Below are 22,118 nucleotides of genomic sequence, written 5' to 3'. Positions count from 1 at the left end.
TCGTCTGTAGCAGAAATCAAAATAGGAACACAGATTTGACAGAGGTGGGCTGTAATGGCAAAGGTTTGCAACACGGCCCGAAACTGAACAACCGTAAAAAAGAACATAAATGACTCATTAAGAGAGTGACAATGGTCAGAGTTCCAATTTGACAGGTTGAGATATGCACATACGTCTGAGTCAGAGCTCAACAACCGTACTGGCCGAACGTGATGCCACACCCGAAGGTAAAGGTGCACGGAGGCAACACCTGAAGTCAGAGAATACTGACTGAATCCTAGATCGTGGAGCCACGGCCTGCCCAAACTTTAGGGAACAGGAGGTCAAACCACAGAGCTTGTTCTGTGTTCACGAGTGCCGCCGCGGAGATCCTAACCAGAGTCTTCGGACAGTCGCTCAGGTGGTGTCAGGGATATCTCTGAGCACAGACGGGGCCCAGGCGTGATCCAAACTGAGGCCCCGTCTTTTAGAAATAGCAGGCAGCCGAGGCCTGGCGGGTGTCAGATGTCAACAGACTCTGGAACCAGTTGCCAGAGTCTCGGCCTCTCGTACAGCAGCAGCTGGGTCTTCTCAGACCTCGCATTCCTGCAGAACTGCAGCCCGCGTTGCTCTCATCACCTGCGCTGATCTGAGGGCAGGACGCGCTCACAGGAGAGGCGCGCAGCTACTTGACTTTCTGCAACTTTTTAGCAAATACGAAAGAATGCAGGGGTGCAGATCGGGGGGTGGGGGGGACCTGAGAGGGAGGAAATTCCCTTCAGCACTCACAAAAGTAGCGTAGGACGTACAGACTGTGGTTGGCGGACATTTGCGAGATGCTGTGCCTCAGAATCCTGCGCTTAAACGACACAAATATCCCGACGTGCCGTGCAGAGAGGGAAGGCGTGATGAACGGTGGGAGTCTGAAGGAGTGATTCCTTGTTGCACGTGATTCAGCAGCTTCCTCGACCTCCCTCCACAATTACATCTGCACCGGCCTCTTCAGAGCATCACCTCCTTTGGACTGTCTGACCTTCCCTAGTACACACAGAAGCCCCCTGATCCGAACCACAGGAGTATCCCACCACTGAAGAACCTGAGTGTTAACGCCTTGCCTCAGCTAAGTGCACTTTAAAGTCGAATAGATTTCATTTATATCTCCTTATTATTATATACACCTTACAATAGTTGAGGGAAGGCGTCATTTTTACAATCTTAGTTCATTATGCTGGAGCCAACATAACCATTTTGGTGGTTTATTAGGAGAGTGTGGAGCCTGTCGTGGTGGCATGACAGGTCACTGAGCAGCAGTTTAACGCTTTACAACCCAAGAACTCGCACTTTAATGGTCACTCTTCATTCACTTGAAGCACCAGCTGAGCCCAAACACACCTCGGGAAGATTAAGCCAGCGAAAACCGATATGTTTCTGGACCCCTGAGCCGCCTCCGGCCCGGAGCCCCTGTCCCCGCTGAGGGGCACCTCCGCTGGGACCCGCCGACAAACCCCGCTTACCTCCGGGCATGGACGCTGAAGTCAACTCCGCCGAAGTTTGTCGTCTTTTCTTGGGATGCGACGCGGAACCGCACACTTGTAGCCGGATAAAGTTTCTACTTAATTCCCCACATTCCCACTGATTTAATATTTCCTCCTCTTCCCTCCGTTCGCCTCCGGACAATCCCTGCACATTCAGGTCCTCGGCGGGCGCCTGCGCATTTTTCACGGCTGCGTCTCCGCCGTTAGTAATTAAAAAGGCAGTCCGGTCGCACCTCGGGGACGGTCGCGGAAAACTCTGCTCGGGCTCCACTAATCAGTGCCGCCGCTCTCGGAGACGGCGGAGAGTGCGCGTTCACGCTGCTCCTGGGCGGGGAGAAACTCCAGCCGCCCCCCGGGGACAGGAGCAGAAGTCTGGGGCGAGTCCACCCTCGTGGCCGCCCGCGGTACTGCAGGCCCCTCGGTGGGTTCTTGGGAAAGAGGAGAGCGCCATCTTTGTTGGGGGACCCACAACCGTAGTGCAGAGCACCCAGGGGGCAAACACACAGGAGAAATTACCAAATGTTTCTTTTAAATTAATTACGAAACAATAGCTTAATAAATTCACAATTCATTTAAAAAGGTTAGGTTCCTAGTTGCATACAGTTAATTAATTCTGGACAAGAAAATAACAAAACCTTTATGCTGTCTGTTGAGGTTGTTTTTTTTTATTATTTAAATACAAGATCAGACTTTAAAAATCAAGATTCGCTAGCAATATAACAGGCATACATTTGTGAAAGGAAAGACAACACCAAGATTCAACCAGTTGGAAAGAAAAGCAAGGAATTATGTTTTCATAATATTCCTGAAACAAATGCTGATATTTATTTTTCCAATCTGGATTGTGTTTGCGTTTGAATTTAGATGATAAATCCATTATTGTACTATTCACACATTTTCTGTATGAAGGCGAGACGACAGACCAGTTGACGTCCTCCGCAGTCACTGTCGTAAAATGCTTCGGGTCCTCCTAAAGCGGTTTACGGCACACAGCGCAATGAACACCAGCAAGTCTGCACTTTTTGTTCGTTTCCTTTATCCTTTTCCTTAAAACCTCTGTCTTTTCCAGGTAGGAATCTTAAGTCGACTGCGCCTCTTAAAACGTGACAGTCCGTAGTTTGTGCTCGCCGTGCTATTATTGTGTTTTAACTCAGTTAAGACTTACGTGAGGGGGAAGTAGAGGGTAGTGAGCTCATGCTAATGCCCATTAAAGTGACGACGAATACACTACGGTTACGGGACAATCCGCAGTGGCATTGCAAGGATACTGTGCAGTTTAGTTTTTATCATGATGGCCACACCAATAAGAAATTTGTCATCTTAGTAATGACCTTTACCAAACTATAGCAGACGCGGTAACCTGGTGCACCTTCCCAGCCAGCTGACGCCAGACAGGTTTCTTTTGGGTTTTGCTCTATAGTGACTTCACATGACTCTCTTGAAATTTAAAAGATAGCGAAATAATCACAATTTTCTCTCCGTACATTCCTCTGTACTGATGTCATGCTTGATATTCAGCTGTCTTCCAGCCTGTCTTCAGACCATCTGCTGCAGTGTTTGAGGATGAATCCTGTAGTATTGAGTTACCGGGATAGTCTGCTGCGGAGCTCTGATGTGTCCTTATTGGAGGGGCCACATTGGCTAAATGATCAAGTCATCGGTTTTGCTTTTGAGTACTTCAGTGCCGAGCGCTTCAGAGTCCTGGGAGATGCCATCGTCTTCATCAGCCCAGAGGTCACCCAGTTCATCAAATATGCCTCTTGCCACGAGGAGTTAGCCGTATTTCTGGAGCCACTGGGTCTTTCCTCTCGCCAATGGGTCTTCCTGCCCGTTAACGACAACTCCAACCAGACTGCTGGAGGGTCCCATTGGAGCCTCTTGGTCTACCATCACCACTCCAATCGTTTCTCCCACTATGACTCTCAAAATGGCAGCAATTCGCTGCACGCATGCCGCATCGCAAGCAAACTGGAGCCGTTCCTGGGTGCCGGAAGGAAAGCGGTGTTTGTGGAGGAGCCGTGCCCGTCGCAGCAGAACAGTTACGACTGCGGCATGTACGTGATCTGCATTGCAGAGGCCTTATGTGAGAAGGCCAGGGTGGAGGGCTTCCCGTGCCTCCCGCTTCAGATCATCACACCAGCCTACATCACCCAGAAGAGGGCTGAGTTCTTCAGACTGGTCCAGAGTCTAGCCCAGACTGACCACTGCTGCTCTTTGTCTTATCACTAGCACAGAGACTGTTGCTCGCTGTGTGCAGGTTAGCTGTCAGCGTCCACTTATCTGTTGCTGGTGCATCTGAATGCACTTGGTCAGGCAGCATTATAAAGATTCTGCTCGTTGAGGATTAATTTATTCACTGGTGTTCAGCTTCTTCCTTGCACACGCATTGCAAATATGCAACATGTTAACAGTAACACCAGCATGAATTAACTCCCATGTACATCCACACATATCGAATAGGAAGTAGTCATTAAGAGGAAGCATAAACAATTTTATGTTTCTTTGCATGAGTTTGGTTTGAATGTGGAAATGTTTACAGATTATTGCTCAGGGTCATATTAAATGAACTGGAGTTGACAATAAGAATGTGCATCTTCTTAATTTATGCCAGAGCTCTTCTCTTAATGATGTGCATCACTGGAAATCTGAGAGATCGTGGAACAAACAGGAATAATAAATTATGGAATTTCAACTGTCCGATTGGAGAATAAATTCTGCTTTTCACTTTTTGTTTCACATTCCTTTTTTTAATTGTGGTTGTGCTCTTTTACATACTTTACATCCAATTTTGGTGTCATTCTGTGTTTGGGCAGCACAACACAAAATTGCAAAGTCACATATCTGAGTTGCAGGATCAGCAAAGCTGAGCATTAAACATCGGAGGCACTTACATTTTTACGAATCCAGAGAATGTATCTGCTGATCTCGCTTCTAAAAGCAGAACGTGGATAATTAAAGCACAGAGGAAGGCTGGATCAGGGTTTATTTTAAGCTGAAGTATTCATAGTTGGACTGTGTTCACTGACATATTTACGAGCGAGCGTGACTATCAGAGTGAGATTTTATGGTTTCAGTGTGGGATGACGTGAGGCGGAGTAATGCTCACCACATTTACACCACACGTGTGATGATCAGAAAATACATAAATCTGTGGCAAGAGGGAGTATAACAGAAAAAACATCAGCCTGGGCTTAAACTAAGTGTCCTAGAAAGTAAAATCTACATTAAAGTTGCTTTTGAACCATGAGGATGACTGATTGGCATTATGTTCTTGTCTTGTGTCTTGATAAAATGTGGTAATGGGAGCGCTGTTAAAGATGTGCTTTTAGGAGGTAATAAGAAAAATACTGCTGTTCAATTAGCTTGTGATTGTTTCAAAAAGATTTACCAGATGTCTATTTCCTACCTATTAAATCCTTCAAAGAAGACCTCTAAGGATATTACGTAAACAGCTTTTTTCTTTACTGGTTTCCAGCCTAATGACTGAATCTTACCACACACGATGTCACCAGGTTACTAGTCTGTGTTGCATAAAGAGGCACAACCTCCCCATCTGGCCCAGAGCCTGACACTACTCTTAAATTCACACTGCTTGGACTGTTTCCACCCTCTGCTCTCCTTCCTCTGGCATCCTGCACTCAGCTACATCCCACAGGCATATTTCAACTGGAGTAACCAGTCAGACCAGCCAACACGGTTGACTTTTGTCCTATAAAAGGCCAAAAAGCTGGGGCGCTCAGGCAACACTGTATTAGAGAGACAAAGGGCCCGCTGAGAGGGCCGTTAAATTAGACAGATTTGCTTCTAAGTGAGAAATGTCCCAAAGAACTTCCAGGACTGTGGATGGCTGCCTGCTCCAAACTTTAAATTTGAACCAAGATCTTTGGTGTCATTTTAAAGGCAGCTCGTAACACGCTGGATAACCTAAACTGAAACAGATATATTTTACTGGTGGTTTTATTCACCCATAAATCAGAAATAGACATGTTGATATGGCTGTAACACAGCAAAAGCTATTCTTACCTCCAGGGTTCAGTCGGCCTGGCTCTACAAGCCAGAGAACAGCTTCCATCTTCACCAGCGATCACAGAGTTAACAGGTCCGCTATGTGAGATTTAGCGGCATCTAGTGGGGAGAATACAGCTCCATTGATTGCTGGGTGATGAAATCAATTTTTCCGCTTTCAAAAAGTGCAAAATTTCACCTGACAAGCGATAATTTGTCCATTCAGGGCTACTGTAGAAAACATTCAGTGTCCTGGCACCAGTCAATCATGTGATATCTCCTTTAAAGACATTTAAAAAAAATGCAGCTCTCTTTTGTTTTTTCTTTTCTTAACTGCTCTGGGTGTTTGTAGCTCAACTGATTTCAAGAACAAGTTTCTGACTCCACCAGCTGGTTCATATTTGCATAAAATGTACACAGACGGATATGAACCGACATTACGTCACATTGTAGCACATCTGCAACCAACTAAGACAACATGGAAGTGTTTTAGCTTTGTGTACAGCTGCGTGCGTGAGAACCGGTTTGATTAAAACAAGCAGCAATGTACCAAAGGGGCCAAAACCAATGCAGCTACATGCTGGTCCATATTGTTGGCAGGTGCACGGCCCTCGAAGGTTTAAGTAAGCCAGGTTCACATCACAACAAACCAAAAGAAATAAAAGGCAAACAGGTTAATGTTCCACAACATGCACAGGAGGAGTCCTGTGAGTTAAAATGCAGAAACCATGAGAGCAAAAATGATGGATTAGCTTTTTAAAAATGGGGAGCAAAACTTAAGCATGACTGTGACAATCGGCAAATCTTTTTAGACCTGTAAATGAGAACAAAAGTGTTGGATATCTGCTGAAAATCACAGTTTTGACCTGAAGACATCGACTGAATATTGTGAATCTACATGTGCCGTTATCTCTTCATTTATACCAAACATGTTAGTCCAATGGTAAAACACACTATGAGATAGGGGAGAAGGCTCCTGTGAGAGGCCAGGGGAGGGATGGGGTGGAGCCTCAATCATTTCCTGCATTATAATGGAGAATCGCATTCTTCCTCAGCTACTTACTCCCAGAGAGGCTCAGTTGTCCACGGTGTGAATGTCTTGCCCAGACATAGTTGGGCACACAAATCATCCCTCCTCCTCTGTGCTGGTTTCCTCATGGAAATAAGAACTCATTTTAATGTGTTTTTAAATAGTTGTTGGTGGGGTTTGTGATTACACAATTTCCAGAAATTTGCCTTAGAAAAATCCCCTGAGAGGCTTGAGAGGAATCATTAACACAGTGCATTGTGGTGAAAACACAACATCCTCCACACCATAAATTTACCCCAAGATCCTCCACTTGTCCTCTTATGCAGACGTGCGCACATTTAATGCACGTCCAAGGTTGGGGAATCTCCAGTAATGCAGCCCCAACGATGACACCGCGTGGTAACCAGACCAGAATTCCTGCATTCTCCTTCACACTGCAGAGGTCAAAGGTGACATGGACAGAATTCCAGCAGGGGCAGTTTGGGTCCCGAGAGGCCTGGATATGGCTGCATCCTGTCTGACCATCTGCTTTGAGCAGCCCTGCAGCTAAAATTGAGTCCACCTCCAGGTGGTGGCACAGACAAGTTTCATCCAGTTGACCTGACAGGTTTATGTAGTTCAAATTAAGTCAAATCAATCATGTGAATGAGGAACTGGTTTTGCAAACTGTTTCCTGGAGAGAAAAATATAGGTGACAACATCTAGGTGGGCTTCCAGCAACGTTTATATCAGTGTTCTGATTTTAAAAGAGTTTAAATTACCAACATAAACGTGAAATCACTGTAGTTGTTCTTTTAAACCCTCAAACAAACAGCCCTTTTTTCCAGGTCGAAACAGGAAGCGAACGTTCCGGCGCGTTGACCTCTGGCCACGCCCTCTTTATCGCTACCGGAAACGTGACAGCTTTCAATCACCGTGGTTGTCATGGTACCATGGCTCTTCCAGAGCAAAACTTGAGATAAATCCATGTGATTACTATAATAGAATTAATCATTTGTTCAACTTTGTGTCTACACGGAGTGTTCAGTAGATGTCAGCGTTGTTACAGAAATTTGTTCCGATTTACTTTGATGTGTTGATTCATTAATACCTCATAATTGGATATATTCCGATCTTGACAAAGGCTTTTGAAATGTATGTATTTATGGCATCTCTCAATCGATCAGTTAATTTATTTACGTATATATATAATTTAGCTGATATTCCCTAGGTTTTTTTCCCCTTCATATTATTTTTTTCGCTGTAATTTTTCCCCACTAAATATAAATTTTTACCCTGTTATAAAATATCCATCTCAAACAGTGAAAGACTGTGAAGCTATCAAACGGAAACAGGTGCAGGGAAAACAAATCCAGGGCTCAGGTCTTGGCAATGCTGCGTTCCAGCCTTAGATTCTGCCTGGGATAAAGAGGTTCTCCACACTTTCTGTACTAATGAAGTCCAGGTTTCACCCTGTGACCCAGCACGTCGTGCCAGAATTACAGCCACCAACCCTGGGCAATCTGGTCTGAACACGCAACAGTAAAATCAGAAGCCACCAAAAAACAAGACATGATGCTAATCTCTACTTCATTGCCCGTTTAATTCATAAACAGTTCACATGATCCTCAGACACGCCTTTTCAATCAACACTACAATCTCCATACAATAATATTACTCTGTAAAATATCTTCAGACAATAATAAGACAACATGAAAACTTAATTCTTAAGTTTTTGGTGACTTTTGAAATGTTTAAAGGGGGGAAAAAAAACCCTGGGAATCTTCCTTCCTTCATTCCTTCTACAAATACCTTTAAAAGTGACAGGAGTACCAATTATCAATCAAAACACAAACTCTTCATTGTTGCATATGTTTGAAATGACGCCGACGGTTATGAAAAAGTGCACGTGAGTCTCCTGAAACGTTTGGTTCAGTTCGCAAATTAATGTTCATGAGTCACGACGACCCAGAAGCTTCCTCAGCGTCAGTCCCTTCAAGTAAGTCTTTCATGGAATCACCTCCATCTTCCACCTCCATCCATCCTGGGGTCACGGGGTCAAAGGGATGCCTGCGAGAGGCGGCGTAGTACGCTGTAATCTACGGTAAAACACAGATTTAACCTCAGGAATAAACAGTCCGTTTGCATAGTCTGGAAGTGATCAGACAGCAGGTAATCTTCCTGCGGAGAGGCCTGGATGTGGGCTGTTTGCTGCTGGTCCCGGGAACTGGTCTTAATGGTGAGAGAAGTAACCAGGCAATCAGGGGTCACTGCAGGGAGCGGAGGTTACCTGGAGGAAGTGTAGACCACCGTGTTAGTCACAGGACTTGACAAATGCTGAACTCTCAATGAAAAAAAACTCTGTTTTTATGTGATAGTGCTACCGGTGTAACTATCTGACATCTCACCTCTCTCTCAGAGGCAGATTGGGATTGAGGAAGGACAGCTGCTGCTCCAAACTGCACACCCGGAAGGCCAAGTAGCATGACGACAAGATGAGGAGAATAATGCTAAAACAACAAAGGAGGAGAAGGATTGCAGGCCAATTAAAAGTCAGGCGGGTTGTTGTACCACCAAGTGAACACCAGAGGGCGCCAAGCGCCTTTCCGTCGACATGCCAACAGAGCACCACGTGACTTAAAGCGACAATTACGATTTAAATTTTCTACTGCTGCTGAATCCTAAAACAAACACATTTTAAACAACATCAATCGCATTGTTATTCTACTTAGATTAAATGTTTTTTCCCCTTCTTTTTTCTTTAGGATATTGAGTTTTAATCATAGCTGCCTTCTTAATTTCCATGGATTAATCTTTGCTCTGCAGTATCTCAGTGTCCTGTTAGCAACAGCGAAACCCTCCAGGAACAGATAAGGGCTGATTGCCCTGTCAAGGACGGCTGTGGGGACAAGCTCAGTGCTCTGTGGGTGAAGGACAGTCTCCATGGTCACTGAGTTGCTCTGCTGCACCTGAGGGTGACACTCGCTTAGGCAGATCATTGGCAGCATTAAAGGGAGTCCTGGTAATTAACTCTCAGGGGAGGCATCTTCTTTTGAAGAAAATACAGAGAAAAAGGCGTTTTAACGGTTCAGATCTCCCGTGATAGCTGCACCACCTTGAATACGACACCATTTACGACATGTTTTTAATGCTCAATGTACGCGTGTATATGTGTGTGTGTACGTGTGTGTGTGTGTGTGTATGTACACTCACAGCAGGGTGAAGAACCTGAGCAGCTGGTACTCCATCTGGCCCAGCTCTGCCACAGGCTCTGATAAAAGACCTCTGTCTGTTTGCAGATCTCTCTCTGTAACACGCCCACGCACACACACACGCACGTGCGCACACACACACACACACACACACATTTAAGGACACTCTCACACCTGTTTATCTGAAGTCACGCAGCATTTGGAAGTTTACAGCTCTAAAATAAAAACTGTAAAACTACTGTGTTCCGCGCTGATCGGTGTATTGGCTTTAGCGACATCTAGTGGTGGGAAAGAAGTCTGCACCAACACGATGCGCAAAATGACTAACGATGTAACGTTGATTATATTTATTATATAAGCTCTTAAACTCTTATCTGCAATGAAATGTCTGGATGCAGACCTCACGTGTAGTCATTGACTTCATATATTCCCGTTTGTATCCATATTTCGCGGTGCTGCAGGTAGTTCGCAACACCAGTACAGCCAGCATCGTTGCCTTCACGGTCTCTTTGTTCCCTGTTCATCTCTGTTACACAATAGCTGCCTGCATGTTTGCCGGTGCTCTACGTGCACGGCGGCGAGCACTGAGCCGGCGATCTCCTGCACAAAAGCTGGTGGCTGATTAAATGTCTGAGCCGGACCAGACGGAGACATTATTGCAGGTCAGTGTCCAAATGCATCGTTTCTAATAATCTGGATTTAATCTGCACCCAGCAACAGCTTTATTATTTTTTTTAATACAAGCGCCCACGTGTCTTAATCTCCATTTGGGTCTTAATGTGTGGTTGCGTAACAGCACCCTTGCCATCCAAAAGCAAACATTGCCTGCAGGCACGCCTAATGACGATCACTGTGATCATTCATCAATTATACTCTTCTCTTCTTGGCCACCCTCCATTTAGCCTGCACACATCTCTGGAGATTACCGATGATGTAACGCCGGCACCCACCAGATTGTCTGACTGGGATGAATGTTCCAGAATTTGCAATCGCGAGTAGAAGTTAGAGCTGATAATAGTGCTCGTGTAGCTCGTTTCTGTCACATTATGGAGAAAAGTGACATTAAAATGACTCAGTTGGATTTTCCTCTTATTACGCTTTCATTTCTAAAAGGTCGGGCTCAAAAGCCGATGTTGAGATCCGTTTGGCTGCTCTCGTTTTAGACTTTGGAGGTTTTATGAAGGTTTTTAAAGTTACGACTCACTTTACAGCCGATGGGCGCAGCTAAAAAACATTCTTTTCTCGCTCTCTTCACGTGTTATTAATGTTTTTGGTCATCACTTTTCACTTTCATACTGACTTTGATGCAAACAGCTGCCCCCTACGACAGAGAGCAGATGGAATTCATCGCATTTCCTGCTCGTTCTGGATCAGAATCTCAGCCCGTGGCTTTAACGGCAGCCTTGGACTCTGTCCCCAGGAGCACGCCGTTGTGGTCCGGAGTGTTTTATCACCTTCCAGTAACTGCTCTGGTTTCACCGGCTTGTCTGCGGAGCTCAGATTGCTACTGGAGTTCCCCAGCAGGTCAGGAAGCGAGGCGGACATGGACACCACCGCGGGTTTGCTTCTCCACTTCAACACTGATGGAAACTCGTCGACCAACTCGTCTGAAGCCGGGAATTCGTCCTGTGAAGAGGAAAGAACAAAGCCAATGAATCAAGCTAAAGAAATAAAAACGTGCTCTTCATCCAGTGGCCACTGTGTTGAAGCACCGAAACATGACCAGTTGTTCCTAAATGTCGTCCACCAACGGTGGGCAGAAACCCTAAGCCCCGCCCCTTTAGTGAATTCAGCCAAGATCAAAGTGAGCTCCAGGATGCTCGTGCACAAAGGAGCTAACTGTCCTTTAATATAAAGGCAGGCCTGTGCCAGAGTGGCTGGAGGTCAAACACACACTCTCTGATACAATCTTGCCAGTTCGGGCAAAGTTAAAGGCAAAAGAAAGATCGACTGTGTGAAGTCAGCCTTCTGGTAAAGAACAACGCCGATATCACCTCTCTGTTCCTGCGGATCATCTGAAATTAAGACTCTGCTTTGATCTTTTCCAATAAAACGCTGCCACTGACCAAAGACAAGGTCGGCTCCTCCATGAACTGCTTCAAGCTCAGACTTTTCCCGTTGACCTGCAGAGGAAGACCACATCAGCTGCTTTCAGCGGCCTGATTAAAGGCTGAATGGAGAGGAGGCGCGTGACCTCTGACCTGAAGGTGTGTGCAGATCCTGCGCAGGATGTCGTAGACGCTGTCTCTCGATAGCAGGGACACAAAGACATACTGAGGAAGAGAGAGAAACAAGGAGCTTAAAATAGCATTGATATAATCTGTTTCACCACTGGGGTTCAAAGGTAGCCCCGCCCCCACGCTGCCCCATGCCTCTAATTGGAGCTGTCCTCCCTAACTCGTGGTGAGGTTCTGAAGGGTTCTAATCTGCACTGGTTCTTCTTTACTGGATCCATCAGACCAAAAACAGTCAACCAATCCACGGTGGTTAACCTTTGTCATCGCGCGCTGCTGTTTCAGGACCGTGGTCTCTTTAATCAATCAAATAGCTCCAGTAGATCGCGCTACATTAATCCCACACTGGTTTCATCTGCTCCAGCATGCAGAGAAGTGGGCGGCCACTTATTTTAGGGATGTCATTTCCGCAAATTACGCTTGAGGGCTTTAATCCCAGCACAAAGGGGATATTTGCTGAGTGACAGGTCGGTGAAAGCTAACCTCAATATCTCTCTGACCTGAATACACCGATCCTAGGAGCGCACAGGCTCTGTGCTTCCTTTCCCAACATGATTCATTAACTTTGAGACAATGAGCGCCTTCCATGTGCTCCTCGCTGCGTAACAAGCCGCTTAGCAAGCTTTGGAGCACGTGGAAACGCAGTGGAGCCACTGAGGCTACCGCCACAGGCAACAGGGAGGCAGAAAGCATGCTAGCATTAGCAGCGGGGCCTAAAAAGAACCTTGTTTTTGCTAACGACTGACAACAGAAGGCCTTCTCGTTGTTGTGGTGGAAAACCAGCCTGGGACTCCACTCTGCTTCTATCTATAGCGCGGCGTTTTTTTGTTTTTTTTTCCATTACGCCACCGCGCAGCGCTAATCAGAGTGAACGTTTGACTCGCAGTGCAGCTGATGGACGTGTTTACCTTCTGGCCCGTGTCTGTGGTGATAGCCAAGCCGTTGGGCACCAGGCCGGCTGTCTTGTGCTTCTTCACCAGCCTGACAGAAACGACAGGGATGGCCACCTAGATGACAGGGGGACAGTTCCTGTAAGAATGAAACCGTTGCCATGACGATGGCGGCGCAATATCAGCGGCAGGGAAGGAGCCACGGCGCAAGGGAAAATGTTCCCAGTGTCAGTCAGAATTTCCAGGAACGTGGTCGGAATAAGTAGCTTATTGTCACTCAGGTGTCAGGAGACATTTGGGAAACGAGGTAAAAAGAACAAAGAGCAGCATCAAAGGGAAAATCCCAGAAGCCTTGACGGCTAAACGTGGAGCTCCACCTCTTCCGGGACTGTTTTCTCCACGAACGTGAATGCCGGGACAGTAAAAGCACGACTTTCCTCTCCGGATCACTTTTCCAAGGAACTCCACTCATCGGCGGCCGTCAGCCATCCCTACCTTGATGTCTTTGCCGAAGAGGTTGGCATAGAAACACAACCAGTTCCTGGAAATGTAGAGGCGGCCTTGCAGAAGGATGTCTCTGAGGAGAGCACAGGAGTACACTGAGAACAGAAGAGACACGAGAACCTTTGAGGATCAAGAACAACTGGTACCACTTCCTAAAACCCTTCCTGCCGTTTTGCTCCGTTTAAATTCACCGGCTGCTGGTTGGTGTCGGATTTACACAGTTTGAAGAGGAAAATCTCAGCTGTAAACAGCGCCGGGGTTGACGTAACGTGACCTTAATGTGACCTTTTCATCATTGAAAACGCAGCCCATAATCTGCACAGCACAGCAGAGTTAAGGTCCGGCTTATTTAATATCTGTCAGATTTTTCTGTTTCCTCCTATTTCTGAGGTCAAAGATTTTTAGTGTCAAAATGCTAAAAAAAACAGAATTTTGTTCACTCAAAGTTAAGCAGGATAACGTAAACCCTCAACGTTTGCCTTCAAAACTGGAAGCGGCAGCACAGGGAAGCGGACGGAGACGTGGGAGACGTCCTTCCTGTCTCACCTTTCATGAGGAGCTCGTCCTTGGGGACACACTGGAACAGTTTGTGGAACTGGGAGTTGTACTTGCTGACGGTCTGTGCAGAGGGACAGGGCAGAGTCATGAGCAGCTCCCTGGTGGACCGGCTCGCCTCCACCGCCCCGGCGCCGCTGGCCGCGCCGGCTCCGCCCGCCGCCGCCGCCCTCTCCCCCAACGGGCGCAAGCTCTGCACCAGGCTCAGCACGTTGGCTCCGTACACACACACACACTCTCGCACATCCAGGGCCTGGAGCAGGCTGCTGCAAGACACACACTGTTCCCCTGTCGCTGGTCAGTGGCGGCGGGCGCCTCGGGTCCACACGCAAACACACACCTGGCTTTGACGTGCACTTCTACACACACACACACACACACCGACACGCGGAGGCCTACACACTAATATGGAGGCACAGAAGCAGGTTGCAGCCACTGAGCTATACAAGGCGCCCATTCTGCGTCTCTCTCTCTCTCACACTCACTCACACACACACACACACACACACACACACACACACACACACTCACTCACTCACTTGAAGTCTTTTCCTTCTCTGCCTCTGACTCTCCATGGCTCAGCCTTTCAGCTGTCAGATCATCCCTCCCTCGACACTCATCCGTCCCCTCACCCTCTCCTCTCGGACGCCTCTACCGCACCTCCGCCGCTCCGTCCCGTCCCGTCCCGTCCCGTCCCTTCCTGTCCCGTCCCGTCCCGCGTCTCGTCTCTCTTTCTGCTGACTCGTATCTGCTCTGTTGTTTGTGAGCCGCTCCTGTTTTTGTCTTGCTAATAATAGCTGACGATGGAGCGGCTCCTGTTCTCAGGAATCGCTCGGATACGGAGCGGATTGATCCCGTCTAGTGGATGATTTATGATTCCTTCTGAGGATTACGGGGCAATTTCTAGGTAAATGAAACAAGCTTATTCCTAAGCAGGGACCTGGACTCTCTAACAGCAAGAATAAAGCCCAGAAAGGTCGCCAGGACACACAACGTTCACTTCACACACACGCAAACACACACAGACACACACTCGCAGCTCCAGTCAGGGGACTGTGGGATTAAAGGACATGAAAACTCCACACAGAAGGATCCGGGGCTGGAATCTATCCGGAGCCTCCTGCAGGACTGTCAGAAACTGCAGTTTGAGCTGGAGAAATGAGCGTTTGTGTTTCCATCACCAGCTCGCTGGCGCTGACTAAGTCTTTGACGTTCCTGCTGGCCACTAGTTAACTAGTTAACTAGCCACTAGTTTAGTCTTGGGGACCGATTAGAAGAATCTGAAACTGGTCTCACCGAGCCGCGATAACATTTCTTCACATCTTCACAGGACAGCTCTTCGATCATCTGAAACCTGCAGACACACAAAACACACTTTAGACGTCTGAAGCGCACGGATGGAGGAGCATCTTTGCATCTCAGTGACGTGTGTGTGCGGGTTCTGTACGTGCACGACGGCCCGACTGGTTCAAACCCCCCACGTGACGTGTTTAGCAACAGTGTGCAGAGCTGGGGGGGGGGCGAAGGCCGCCAAAGAGACGTAATCAAAGACAAATACAGCATTGTTTGAACACAAACACTGACGGGCGGCCAGCACATTATTCCTGCCGGTGTTTTACTCGCCACACCACATGAACACACACACCCCCACACACACCCCCACACACACCTGGCAGGAGCAGAACCTCCTACACACGGTTAAAGTGAGCCAGAACTGGCAGATATCTGACGGGCTGCGACAGATCCCTAAAGTCTGGAGGATTTCTTTCTGACGGATCCTGAGCGAGTGAGCGGCCCGGCCTGGACGACAGAGCCACCAAAGCGAAGCCGCGGCCACTCCGGCTTCATGTCTGATGAAAACCACCGTGGAAGTCGTCTCTCACGGTCGAGGACGGTCCCGGCGTGGCCGACGGGTGGCTCGTAAATGTTTAAATGCCACGCGGCTAATGTTAGCATCACTCCCTAAAGAGAAACATCTGAAACTGCCGATGGAATAAAGATGGAAGCACCTTCGCCTCTCGAGCCTCCCGCTCTTTCCTCCCAGCTTCCGTCTTTTTCTGATGTTGGACCGCCAGACGGCGCTCGACCGAGTTCTAAACTGCCTCTACCTTGATGGCGGCACATTGACCGTGCTGTTTATAGTTAGCATTTCTGTGCGTCGTAGAGGAGCAAAATGAAAGTCCTTTTGCCGTTTCTGCTATTTTAGGCAGTTTTCCTCCATTGATTCTGAAAAAAAAGCATTTCAAATGAATATTTCATGAATATTTTAATTCAGCAGGGACGTCTCAATTTATATTCCGCTCCATCGCTGTCCTTTATTAGCGGGGTGTTGCTATGCTAAGAGGGCTGCGCTGTGGGCTGTTCAGCTGTAGGACAGCCAGCATAACAAAGATCTGGTCCAGATAAGAGGACAGGGTGACCTCTGACCCCCAGCAGATCGGTCTGTTTCCGAGACTTCAGTCTCAATGTTTTAAGAAAACAGCTTTTCCTCTCTAATATCTGGAACATGAGCAGGATAAGCTGTTAGCTAACAGCATCCTCACGTTCTTAACGTCCTTTTTTGTCATTACCGAGAAGTGAGGGGCCCCGCCCACAAACGCCACGCCATTATCCCGTGACCATGTTGTGAACAATAGTGCATGTGTGTTCCTGCTCGGTGCCTATAAATAAGACCCGCGGGGGCTCGGTGCTCCCAGGTGGAGAGAGAGGAGCGATTATTAAAAACACAGGCGGCTCTGTGGGGACCAGCCGGTACTCTGGTCCACCTCCTCGCCCTTCTAGACCAGCATGAGCGGAAAAACCACCACGGGCGTTTCCCAGTGTGCTGTGTCAGGGTTTAAACCAGGTCACGCTGGGGTGATTTGGGGGGAATTAAAGCCGCACTTTTCATCAGTTGAGGTTTTATTTTGGGATGGATTCACAGAAAAGAAGTCATTTTGGAAAAGGCTCTGCCGTGTGGATCCACGTGCCCTCGCCAGGGTATCTCAGAGCCCTTCCTGCCTGAATACTGAACCTAATTACAAGCTCAAAGAACCCTAAATTGGATCCCAAATTAGAAAGCGAACACCTCCCATCGGTGGCCGGTGCAGAAGAGGAGTCGATAGTAGAGGAAGGAGCAGAAGTTGGGACGGAGAGAAGCGAGCAGAGTTCCTCTAAAAGCTTTAATGAAGGTAAAAGGAAAGAGCAGAAAAGGCAGAGCGTGACTAAACCCTGAGGACGCAGCAGCATCCACAGATTATGAGAGCAACTCAACATAATCCAACAAGGGCTGTGGAAACCTGGATTATGTAGCATAAAGCAGCCTGTTTAAGAGACGCGGTAGGAAACCATAAAGCTGCGAATGTTTATGAAGGTGTTATAAATGTGCTGCTAGCACCAGTTCAGGTGAACTCAGCCCTCTCTGCTGCCCCATTTCCCCTGGGGGCTTCTGGCACCTGGAGCCTGGATCCAGCTGAATTAGCAGTTTGCTGGGACACGTGTGCGCTCAGCCTCTGCTGACTTATATTTTCCTTTAATTTTCCACATCTTGACGGGTGTAATGGCCATTCTGGTGTTGGCCACGCCCCCTTTCCACCTTCACACATGCTAAGGTGCACAACCGACGACGATCACATGCTTTAACTGGTTGTACAATTTCTATTTCACAGAATATTTCTATATTAATTAATGGTAAACATTAAACCCTTTAAGCTGAGAGCACCACAAGTTTAAGTTCCTCACGCTCTCCTACATCTATACAAATTCATCCTTTACCCTAGCAGTTTTCCAGACGGTTGCTATAACAACCAGGTATAGTGAACCAGAGGAGGAGCATCTGATGTCAGAGCCGAGCTGAGTGGATCAGAACTGGTACAAATCAGTGGAAAGCTCAAGGCTTCGGAAAGTTACAGGAATTCATAAATTTAAAGATTAAAATATCCCCCAAAAAAGCTGTAATATTATATATCTAATATTAGAGCCTGTGAAAAGGTGACCTGCTCGTCCCAGATTTCTTTACTGAGACAACTAATAATAAACAACTAATAAACTAATTAATGGTGCAGCAGCTAGCCTGCTGCCCCCTAGTGGTCACAAGCCACCTGACACTGCTTTAAAAAGCCACGTTTGCGCTTACTACAGGTCTGAGCTGGGGGGGGGGGGGGGGGGGGGGGGGGGGTGGGGGGGGGGGGGGAATATACATTCATGGTCTAATAACACATCCGGGACTGAAGTGAAAATCCCATCAAGGTCAGACGGGCCTGGATTATGCTTCACCTGCCAGGAATCTTTCTTACGTAAGACCCGTATCCTTCTGTGCAGCGCTGGTGTGTGTGTGTGTGTGTGTGTTTGTGTGGGGTTAAAAGACAGATCAGACGTGGGTTCAAACACATACTGGTGATTAAAAACTCATTCGGAGGATCATTTCTCTTGAGTTTCACTATTGTTTGTGATCAAATGCGGCTAAAAAAAAAAGCACCAAAAAGGTGCTGAAAGAATGAATCTCCTGGGGCTGGAACCCATGACCGTGCACAGGATGCAGATGGTGCGTGGGCGTGTGTGTGTGTGATTTGCCTGAAGTGTCCGTCGTCCTCCTTGGAGGGGTCCAGGTCCTGGGTGGAGCCCAGGCCCGGCTCCTCGCTCTGCTCCTGCTGCTCGGTCATGCTCCTGGCCCTGAACACACAAACACACCTCTGTGAGCGGCGGGCGCCTCCCTGCTGGGCGCCCGGCCACGCGTCCCTGTTTGTTTTCGGACGCGGCCTCGGCTTCAAAGGCGCCTCGCGGAAGGTTCCCGGACCCTGGCGTTGAGGGTGCAGCTGCGAGGCCGACTTCATCGACAGATCAGCCTCCGTCACGTCCGCCCTGGGGGGGGTCGTTAACTGTCCCCTGTGATTTCAGGTGCTGATGGAAACGTGTAGTTTCCAGTAAATAACCTCTAATTGGTAGCGGGCCTTGCGTCACCCTCTGAGGCGAGAAAAGATAAGGCGAGATAAGAGGAATGGGCTTTGTTGGAACTTTCCTCCCTAAACAGAGGTTGAATTTTAACCACGTTTCTGCACAAACGGGACGTTCTTGTTCGCTTCGGCCTGAAAAACAAGCGGTGACCCTTTACCCAACAGCTGTGACTATTCTGTCCACACACACACACAGTTAGAGACTCCCTGGATAAACGCGTGGTTTATTTGCGAGTCTGAATAATTCCGAGTGAACAGTGTCGTCAGGGCACCATGCTGATGTGCAACCTTTGACCCCCAGGGGCCAGTGTGAGAGGAGGCAGATGAGGGGCCTTCAGATCGGTCCTCCTCTCACACGTCCACCTCCTTCCCGAGCGTCTGTCCCTCAGCAGGAAAACATTTTGTCCTGTCACAAGACATCCTGAAATCCAATCACTGTAATCTGATTACTGCTGCGCGCCACGGAGATTGTTGCCGAGGATTTGCTGTCTGTCCCAGGAACGGCCGCCCTGTAAAAATTAGCCGAAGCTATTTTTGATGCTGAGCAACGGCGCTAACTCACACCTCCGTTGAGGATCTAATGAAGATCTGGCTGTTACGTATAGATATCATATAGATACAGCTCAGGCCTCCCAGGTGACGCCTTTGTGAACGACCCGCTCTACCAGCTAAACTAGAGACGGCTTCAAGCGTCGTTAAAAGCTGACAGTGTCGGTCGCGTTAAAGTTTAAACGTTTTTTTTCTCCACTTGAATTAAACAAATATTCATTGTTTCTCAAACTCAGAATGAAAATGGCTGAAGTCGTTCAGCATTAGCTGGGAAGCTTAGCATGAATGAAAGTCCTCCTGGTGGTAGGATGCAGTAAAAACACACGTACTGTATCAGGTGAGCAGCATTCTAAAGCCACAGGTGACCCACAACACATTAAAGTCAGGTGGGGACGGCCGCAACTGTTTAAAGTGTAAATGGAGAACACAGATGATTTAAGCAGCAGTGAGCACACCAACAAACAAAATGTCCACATGTACCCATGAAGGGGAAAGCGACACATTTGTACATGACTGAAATTCTAGTTTTTCTCTATTTTTGCGGGGACTCAGGTACCATGAAGCAGGTCAGCCTTTAGACTCTGGAGGGGAAATCCAGGAATAAACCTCTCCATTGTGCAAGCGCCTCAAAAACAACCTTTGATGGCGGATGCGTGTGTGTTTTAAACCAGAGCTCCCATTTTAGCTCTAATTACAGTTTAGATCCCAAACCAAAGAGGTTACTGAGATTAGGAAAGAAATGTTATAAACGGTCTGTAGAGAAATAAATACTGACGCTGTACAGTCAATTTTTAATTGACAGACTATTGTAAGCTTTGCTGTTACCAAAGATTACAGTCCAAGTATTTGCTCAACGGTTACGTTTTAACTCTAATTACCAGTTTATATCTGATATATTGAGTTTTAATGTGTTGTCCTTGGCGGCCGCATGCTGTCAACTACCTACATTAAGTCCAAAACAGCAGGTAACGGTGCAGAAAAGCGGAAAGTCTACACAATAAAAGCATTCGGGATATAAATAAGACGCATTTGCTGACTACAGATGATGCTCACTGCACAGCAAAAGGTTGTAATATGAATTAGATCTCGTAGTCAAGGCGACGCAACAAAGAACAAGCATCTTCGAAATAACTCACAAAACCTATCCGTTACATATACTTTAATTTGAAAACCCTCAGCGGAAGTTCTCTCACCCTGTCGCTAACTTGTTGCTAATCGTCTCCTACCTGCGCCTCAGTAGTTGTCGCGACTTTTCCCGCTGTAATGTCGCCTCGTATCTCCCCACAAGCTCTTAGGTGTGCGCCTCATTCCCCCCCGGAATCATTTCATGCGGTCTAACCGGGGGAAAGACGACGGGAAATCTGCGGCTCTTGTCGGGAGCAGCCGAGGCTAAAGCAGCGAGCGGAGCTGCCGCGGCCGCAGCTTCCTCAGCGAGCGGAGGGTTGAACTCACCTATCGCCCAGTGTGGGCTGTTTACACACTGTCAGAGGGATTAAAGTGGCATTTTACACACACACACACACACACACACACACACACACACACACACACACACACGCAGCTAATTTACATGAGACACACAGAATCAATTAAGCAGAAAACTATTAAATCTGTGCAACAATCTGCTGCAAAATAAATAATTCCACTCCAGATTGGAAACAACTCAGAATGATACTGACAACTCAGGACAAAAAAAGAACCATGCTTCATTAGCATGATTTCAAAATACAAAATGGACACTGTAAAAAATTGTATTTGGTGGTTGCTGGTTTTTGACTTCAGTAATACTGTAAGTATCCCTGCATACACACCTGCACACACACCTGCATACACACCTGCACACACACCCCTTTGCTATTACACATGTGTTAGTGATGTATTTATCATTTATTCATGGAGGAGGACTTTGTGTTTGGATGTTTTGTGGCCATATAATGGGAGGTGTGGGATGTGACTTAACTGAAGTCTGAGTTTAATTAGTTTCACGCTGCAATTATCAACATTTGAATTTTTGAAAATAAAAGAAAGTGTTTAAGTGGGCATAGGCTGCAGGAATAACTACAGCTTCAAAAAAAGATCAAAGGAATTATACCTGAGAAAAGGAGGATTAAAGCAAAGTGCCACCAAAGATGTGGCCTGACCCGCCGCAGATGTTCCAGCTGTTCGTGTCCCTACAGGCAGAACACTGCTGTTCTAGAGCTCAGCAGTGGGTGTCAGAGACCGGGAGAGCCTCTCGTTCTGGTCACATCTCCGTCCCTGTCCCACTTCCCTTCCTGCGTGGCGTTGGCTCACCTGGCTCTGCTGGCTGCTATCCTCTGACTGCAGGTACCATGAGGGGGGCGATACTGGCGGAGCTGGTAGGGCCCGTCCTGGCCGGGAGCCTCGTCGGCGGGCAGAGCCTTAGGGCTGGCAGCGTAGATAGTGCATCCCATGAACACCTCCTGGAAGTCTCCCTCAGCGTCCTACAGCGAGCGCCCTCCAGGTATCCTTCTTCCAAGCCGCCCGTCCTGCCCCGATGTCGGCCAGCTGCTCTGTGGAAAAGCCATTGGCTCAGCACAACGCTGTCTTAACCCCTCCTTCCCAGCTCAGCCCCCCCCCCCCCCCCCCCCCCCCCCCCCCCCATGGCCCAGAGTGGGAAGGATAATCAGATTTCACATTTAGAGGCAACAAAATCATCTCCGGCATAATCACCCGCTGTCACCGATGTTGCATTCT

The 22,118-nt window shown here is 47.6% G+C and overlaps 3 protein-coding genes and 1 long non-coding RNA gene across 19 annotated transcripts in view; 1 reads left to right on the top strand and 3 right to left on the bottom strand.

The window, feature by feature from the left end:
* myo9aa (myosin IXAa) overlaps window positions 1-1,787 on the bottom strand; it is a 56,698-nt gene extending 54,911 nt beyond the window's left edge. For all 10 annotated transcript variants that reach the window (XM_011609929.2, XM_029845783.1, XM_029845784.1 and 7 more), the window contains exon 1: window positions 1,494-1,787. The gene's annotated coding sequence lies outside the window, so the exon portion shown is untranslated. The remainder of the gene's footprint in view (window positions 1-1,493) is intronic.
* Window positions 1,788-2,245: 458 nt separating this feature from the next.
* senp8 (SUMO peptidase family member, NEDD8 specific) lies at window positions 2,246-4,238 on the top strand. The gene is made up of 2 exons (XM_003969797.3): window positions 2,246-2,583; window positions 3,033-4,238. Exon 2 carries the CDS (start codon window positions 3,078-3,080, stop codon window positions 3,741-3,743), a length of 666 nt encoding a protein of 221 aa, XP_003969846.1. The 5' UTR covers window positions 2,246-2,583; window positions 3,033-3,077; the 3' UTR covers window positions 3,744-4,238.
* Window positions 4,239-4,374: 136 nt separating this feature from the next.
* Window positions 4,375-6,129, bottom strand: LOC105417268 (uncharacterized). Its single transcript, XR_965020.2, has 3 exons — window positions 5,719-6,129; window positions 5,538-5,639; window positions 4,375-5,443 (listed from the first exon to the last, which is right to left on the bottom strand). It is a non-coding gene; the product is annotated as an uncharacterized lncRNA (long non-coding RNA).
* A 1,975-nt stretch (window positions 6,130-8,104) lies between these two features.
* Window positions 8,105-21,929, bottom strand: gramd2aa (GRAM domain containing 2Aa). 7 transcript variants are annotated; one of them, XM_029846464.1, is made up of 12 exons: window positions 21,696-21,929; window positions 18,475-18,573; window positions 15,220-15,277; window positions 13,915-13,987; window positions 13,360-13,463; window positions 12,883-12,981; window positions 11,942-12,013; window positions 11,807-11,863; window positions 11,195-11,366; window positions 9,742-9,835; window positions 8,937-9,038; window positions 8,105-8,818 (listed from the first exon to the last, which is right to left on the bottom strand). In XM_029846464.1, exons 1-12 carry the CDS (start codon window positions 21,833-21,835, stop codon window positions 8,815-8,817), a joined length of 1,074 nt encoding a protein of 357 aa, XP_029702324.1. In that variant the 5' UTR covers window positions 21,836-21,929; the 3' UTR covers window positions 8,105-8,814. The 7 variants fall into 7 exon arrangements, with proteins under 7 accessions (XP_029702324.1, XP_029702323.1, XP_011608229.1 ...); XM_029846463.1 differs by lacking the exon at window positions 21,696-21,929 and adding an exon at window positions 20,630-20,867 and having other exon boundaries at window positions 18,475-18,864; XM_011609927.2 differs by lacking the exon at window positions 21,696-21,929 and adding an exon at window positions 20,630-20,867.
* Window positions 21,930-22,118: the final 189 nt, after the last annotated feature.

The sequence above is a fragment of the Takifugu rubripes genome, chromosome 13, assembly GCF_901000725.2.
Source record: "Takifugu rubripes chromosome 13, fTakRub1.2, whole genome shotgun sequence".
Classification (NCBI taxonomy): Eukaryota; Metazoa; Chordata; class Actinopteri; order Tetraodontiformes; family Tetraodontidae; genus Takifugu; species Takifugu rubripes.
This window is presented reverse-complemented; position numbering and strand designations above follow the sequence as displayed.

What these genes read in the sequence shown, in the direction of transcription:
- gramd2aa (XM_029846463.1), bottom strand. Translation starts at nt 18,734, where the DNA reads ATGAAGTCGGCCTCGCAGCTGCACCCTCAACGCCAGGGTCCGGGAACC. An exon ending in ACCAGAGCAGTTACTGGAAG is followed by an intron (nt 9,836 to 11,194) that starts GTGATAAAACAC and finishes GGCGTGTTACAG; the next exon opens with AGAGAGATCTGCAAACAGAC. An exon ending in CTCAGGTTCTTCACCCTGCT is followed by an intron (nt 9,039 to 9,741) that starts GTGAGTGTACAT and finishes TTGTTGTTTTAG; the next exon opens with CATTATTCTCCTCATCTTGT.
- senp8 (XM_003969797.3), top strand. Translation starts at nt 3,078, where the DNA reads ATGAATCCTGTAGTATTGAGTTACCGGGATAGTCTGCTGCGGAGCTCT.